The sequence below is a fragment of the Lolium rigidum genome, chromosome 1, assembly GCF_022539505.1.
Source record: "Lolium rigidum isolate FL_2022 chromosome 1, APGP_CSIRO_Lrig_0.1, whole genome shotgun sequence".
Classification (NCBI taxonomy): Eukaryota; Viridiplantae; Streptophyta; class Magnoliopsida; order Poales; family Poaceae; genus Lolium; species Lolium rigidum.
The window spans coordinates 272794102-272799975 of NC_061508.1; the positions used below are offsets into that span (position 1 = coordinate 272794102).

Genomic DNA, 5874 nt, shown 5'->3' on the forward strand with positions numbered 1-5874 from the left:
ATTTGAAATACAATTAAATGATTTTATTTTTTGTTTTTTATTTAATAAGGAATAATTAATATCAGTAAATGCGAATTTGGCAAATAATATGTCTAAATTGATCAGAAAAATGAGAGGAATACAAATATGACATCCATATCATCTTTTGAACCTACAAAGTTAACTTACCAAAAAATCATGAGCATTAGATCAAGTACCTCTAGTTTAAATTTGACTGACTTTATCGAAAATAAGGTGGGAAACGGCCTCGGCATGGCATAGTTTGCCGAAAGAAGGTCATATTTGGCACGTGTGTGGACCCTAGGATGGGAAGTAAGACCCCGGATGCGCATTTCAAATCCGATCCACGGTCGGCCATCTTTTCATTTTTAGCGTGCCCAAACGGTTTTTATTTGTGAAGCAGCTACATGGGGCGCATTTTAGTATGAAGTGAAACCTCCGTGCGATGATAGTAGATCACCTACGCACTACCTATCACATGCCATGTGCACGCGTTAGCTTTTTGGGAATCCATGCGGCTTCCGGCGGTGTCCCGCCGAATCCGCTGGAAAATGACCGGATTTGAACTAGGGGTCAATTATCCGTCGCTCCAGAAATTCTGGAAAAATTGTTTTTAGTTCAAACACGCATCATTATATGTGCTAATTTTTGTCCGTTTAGTTTGTTCGCGAATGGGTGCACCCGCACGCCCGGTACGGCGATACCGCATGTCTCGGGGGTCCTGTTTTGGCCAGATGGCAATTTGAACGAAGTCAAAAAATCCCACAGAGTCGCGTGACGTCATTTTATATGTCATAGTAACTATTCCATTTGTTAAAACTGGGATACGGCAATTATTTTGAAAAATCATTCACGAAAAGGGCTATCACATCCGGAGTTCTATGGATTTCAAGGGAAATGAGGTGGGAAACGGCCTCGGCATGGCATAGTCTGCCGAAACGAGATCATATTTGGCACGTGTGTGGGCCCTAGGATGGGAAGTAACACCCCGGACGCGCATTTCTAATCCGATCCACGGTCGGCCATCTTTTCATTTTTAGCGTGCCCAAACGGTTTTTATTTGTGAAGCAGCTACATGGGGCGCATTTTAGTATGAAGTGAAACCTCCGTGCGATGATAGTAGATCACCTACGCACCACCAATCACATGCCATGTGCACGCGTTAGCTTTTTGGGAACCCATGCGGCTTCCGGCGGTATCCCGCCGTATCCGTTGGAAACTGACCGGATTTGAACTAGGGGTCAATTATCCGTCGCTCCAGAAATTCCGGAAAAATTGTTTTTAGTTCAAACACGCATCATTATATGTGCTAATTTTTGTCCGTTTAGTTTGTTCGCGAATGGGTGCACCCGCACGCCCGGTACGGCGATACCGCATGTCTCGGGGGTCCTGTTTTGGCCAGATGGGAATTTGAACGAAGTCAAAAAATCCCACAGAGTCGCGTGACGTCATTTTATATGTCATAGTAACTATTCCGTTTGTTAAAACTGGGATACGGCAATTATTTTGAAAAACCATTCACGAAAAGGGCTATCACGTCCGGAGTTCTATGGATTTCAAGGGAAATGAGGTGGGAAACGGCCTCGGCATGGTATAGTTTGCCGAAACGAGATCATATTTGGCACGTGTGTGGGCCCTAGGATGGGAAGTAACACCCGGACGCGCATTTCTAATCCGATCCACGGTCGGCCATCTTTTCATTTTTAGCGTGCCCAAACGGTTTTTATTTGTGAAGCAGCTACATGGGGCGCATTTTAGTATGAAGTGAAACCTCCGTGCGATGATAGTAGACCACCTACGCACCACCTATAAGATGACATGTGCACGCGTTAGCTTTTTGGGAACCCATACGGCTTCCGGCGGTGTCCCTCCGTATCCGCTGGAAACTGACCGGATTTGAACTAGGGGTGAACTATCCGTCGCTCCAGAAATTCCGGAAAAATTGTTTTAAGTTCTACGACACATCATTATATGTGCTAATTTTTGTCCGTTTAGTTTGTTCGTAAATGGGTCCACCCGCACGCCCGGTACGGCGATACCGCATGTCCCGGGGGTCCTGTTTTGGCCAGATGACAATTTGAACAAGTCTTAAAAATCTCACAGAGCCGCGTGACGTCATTTTATATGTCATAGTAACTATTCCGTTTGTTAAAACTGGGATACGACAATTATTTTGAAAAATCCTTCACGAAAAGGGCTATCACGTCCGGAGTTCTATGGATTTTAGGGGAAATGAGGTGGGAAACGGCCTCGGCATGGCATAGTTTGCCGAAACGAGATCATATTTGGCACGTGTGTGGACCCTAGGATGGGAAGCAAGTCCCCGGACGCGGATTTCTAATCCGACCCACGAGCGACAATTTTTTCATTTTTGACGTGTGTGAAAGCCATGAAACCTCGAACATTATAACTCATTTCTAAAAATATTTGTTTAGGTATTTTGAATATTCCATTTTTTTATATTTTTCTATGATAGATCTTGTTTTTCTGCAAAATTTGATATATTATACTTATTTTTCTCAATTAGAATGATTTAGTTATGATTTTTGAAGAGCGTCGTGCGAGAAATAGAAAAAAGCTATGCTGACGGTATAACCGTCGGCACAGATCTGTAGTAAAAAAAGAAAAAAATGTTGTGCCGACGGCTAGACGCGTGCCAGGCGGTGACCGTCGGCACAACCGGCTTGTGCCGATGGCCATTTTAACGCCGACGGCCATCTTTGTCGCCGCGGTCCGGATGCTTCTGTGCCGACGGCCCCGATATTTGGCCGTCGGCACAGACGGCGGCCGTCGGTACATCTGTGCTCTCCCGTAGTGTCATTAAGTGGAACGATTAATTTTCTGACCAGTTTTTAAGTTTAAATTTCGTTGGTTGGGCCTGCAAAATCAAATCAGTGAGGTCTTAGTGTTTGACCAGGAGGTCTGTGACCATGGTAGGAGCATGGATGTTTGTCTTTGCCAGAAGTCAATGGAATCCTTAAGATCTTCTTCTTAATCTAAACAAATAGAAACACTCCACTCCTGCCCCCATTTAGTCACCTCTAGCGGTATCAAAGGAACACACCTATAAATATGTAGGAGTTCTTCACATGAGAGCACACACCAAGATCTCTCTCAACTCATGCAAGTAGCAAACTCAAGCTACACGGCTCACGTCCCAAACCTCTGTTGTAGCAGCATGCCGATAGCTCGTATAGCCACATTTCTCGTGGTCACCAGCTTTCTCTCCACCGCCAGCCATCTCGGAGTGCCCGTATCTTGCGCTCTTGATGATGATCTCTCCACCCTCGATATAATGTCCAAAATCCGCAATGACCAGAGCTCGATAGCCAGGGCCTCTTCGGACTTTGGCCACATTGTGGACGCCGTCCCAAGCGGGGTTTTCCACCCGGTCTCGCCCTCTGACATAGCTGCCCTAATCCGCCTCTCGCTTTTCCAGCAAACACCCTTCACGGTGGCACCACGTGGGAAAGGGCACTCGTCTCGCGGACAAGCCCTCGCCTCGGGCGGCATTGTGGTCGACATGTCCTCGCTGACACGTGGTGATCATGATCACCGTGTAACCGTGTCCGTCGACGGAATGTACGTGGACGTCGGTGGTGAGCAGCTGTGGATCAACGTCCTTCGTGCCACGCTGGAGCACGGCCTCGCGCCACGCGTGTGGACCGACTACCTCCGCATCACCGTCGGCGGCACTCTCTCCAATGCTGGCATTGGTGGGCAGGTTTTCCGCCACGGCCCGCAGATCTCCAATGTGCAGGAGCTCGACGTGGTCACGGGTACATACCGGCCGATCATTTTTCATTTATTTGATCAAAAGATTAGACAATCAACCTGTGCACACGAATGCAGCAAGCATCATAAACTAATACCAAATGGAATCTTGTTCGCTGCAGGCACGGGAGACATGATCACCTGCTCCCCGACTAAGAGCTCCGACCTGTTCTTTGCGACGTTGGGCGGGCTGGGGCAGTTCGGGGTGATAACCCGGGCCAGGATTGGGCTTGAGCGGGCTCCAAAACGGGTCAAGTGGGTCAGGCTCGCCTACTCCGATGTAACCCTGTTCACTGCTGACCAAGAGCTGCTCATATCAAAGGCATCCGGGTTCGATTACGTTGAAGGGCAGGTCCAGCTCAACCGGACCCTGACGGAGGGCCGGAGGTCGTCCTCCTTCTTCTCGGCTTCAGAGCTTGCTCTTCTTACAGAGCTCGCAGTGGACACCGGATCAGCGGCGATCTACTACATCGAAGGCGCAATGTACTATGACGACCACTTTGCAGCCGGCGTGGATCAGGTACATATACACCATGATCTTTTTGTCCAGCCCAACCCAGCCCGGCACAGCTCGGCCCAGCCCAGCCCGACTACCCGTTGAACTATTTCTTTTTTAACAGAAACTTGTTTTGGTTGCAGAAGCTTGAGGCGCTGCTGGAGGAGCTCAGCTTCGTCCCGGGGTTCGTGTTCGTGAGGGACGTGTCATACGTGCAGTTCCTCGACCGCGTCGGGCAGGAGGAGCAGAAGCTCAGGTCAGCCGGCGTGTGGGACGTGCCGCACCCGTGGCTCAACCTCTTCGTCCCGGGCTCACGCATCCATGACTTCGCCGCCGGCGTGTTCCACGGCGTCCTCAGGGACACCAAGCCTGTTGGGCTCATCCTCATGTACCCCATGAACAGAGACAAGTGGGACGACCGGATGACGACCGTGACGCCGCCCGGCGAGGACGTGTTCTACACCGTCGGGCTGCTCCGGTCGGCGGTGGCCGCCGGTGACCTGGAGCGGCTGGAGAGGGAGAACGAGGCGGTGCTGGAGTTCTGCGACCGGGAGGAAATCGGGTGCAAGCAGTACCTGCCGCACCACTCCTCGCAGGAGGGGTGGAGGCGGCATTTCGGTGCGAAATGGGACAGGATCGCTGAGCTCAAGGCCAAGTACGACCCGCGGGCAATACTGTCTCCCGGGCAGGGAATCTTCCCGTTCCCGGCCGCGGCGAGCGGCGCAGCACCAGCGACGATCGCCGCGTCCTGAGATTAAATTTATCACCATTGAAAGGTTGATTTCTAGGTGTCTGTCGTGGGTGAATGAGGGATTGGATTTGCTCGTTCCTAGGAAGAAAAGTAACTGTCCGTGCACGTTGAACCAACAAGCACTGGTTTATCAGTACTCAGTATTAGTCGGTAGGTATTCAGAATTTCAGATCGTAGGATTGGGAAAGAGAGGCGTCCAAATGGACACGTAATGGATTTGTTTTCCCGTTGATTTAAACTTTGAAGGACCCAAAGTGACTGTTTAGTTTAAAGAATATACTTCTTTTTTTCTCCTTGCGGAGTATACATGAGTGCAAGCAACTACCGATCGATCGACGTGCAATCATGTATATAGAAGGCTTCAGAGAAGCGTTCTGGTTATGCTGACTGTTTAAATTACAATCAGATGTGCCTCTACAAATAGTTGTGCCATATGATTTGTTCTGATACTGCTGACCTGTGGTGTATTTTTTTTTTAAAATTGAAACCGGTTCTTATATTGCAGTGTAGTACAAACCAAATAAGTTAGTCGCATTACTCTTCAACATGACCTTTTATAACAACAAAGACTTGTGCTCAAATAGTGTTTATATAGAGTCGCGCTATTTGACCCCCTAGGTGCAAAATAGTTACTCTACACCCGCCCTCTATCTTTGCAACTGTAATATATTGCATAATATAGTTTGAAATCATTTAGTGCAAAAATCTCATTAAGTGGTAGAGTAAGTTCGACCACTCTCATTGTATTGCCCCGTAACACAATTAGTATCCCCTAAGGCGGCTGATCAACAACTTACGAACTTTATTATGGTCTATATTTACAGTATGTCCATAAAACTAGTATAAAGATATA

General features: G+C 48.3%; 1 protein-coding gene across 1 annotated transcript; it reads left to right on the forward strand.

Annotated features, from left to right (window-relative positions):
• Positions 1-3178: 3178 nt before the first annotated feature.
• LOC124683718 (cytokinin dehydrogenase 10-like) lies at positions 3179-5231 on the forward strand. The gene is made up of 3 exons (XM_047218180.1): positions 3179-3779; positions 3897-4294; positions 4414-5231. The coding sequence occupies exons 1-3, from the start codon at positions 3179-3181 to the stop codon at positions 5020-5022; spliced, it is 1608 nt and encodes a 535-aa protein (XP_047074136.1). The 3' UTR covers positions 5023-5231.
• The last annotated feature ends 643 nt before the right edge of the window (positions 5232-5874 follow it).

Excerpts from the sequence above, each read along its gene's own strand:
- LOC124683718 (XM_047218180.1), top strand. The coding sequence starts at position 3,179 with ATGCCGATAGCTCGTATAGCCACATTTCTCGTGGTCACCAGCTTTCTC. Across the intron at positions 3,780-3,896 it reads GGAGCTCGACGTGGTCACGG|GCACGGGAGACATGATCACC; the intron begins GTACATACCGGC and ends TGTTCGCTGCAG. Across the intron at positions 4,295-4,413 it reads TTGCAGCCGGCGTGGATCAG|AAGCTTGAGGCGCTGCTGGA; the intron begins GTACATATACAC and ends TTTTGGTTGCAG.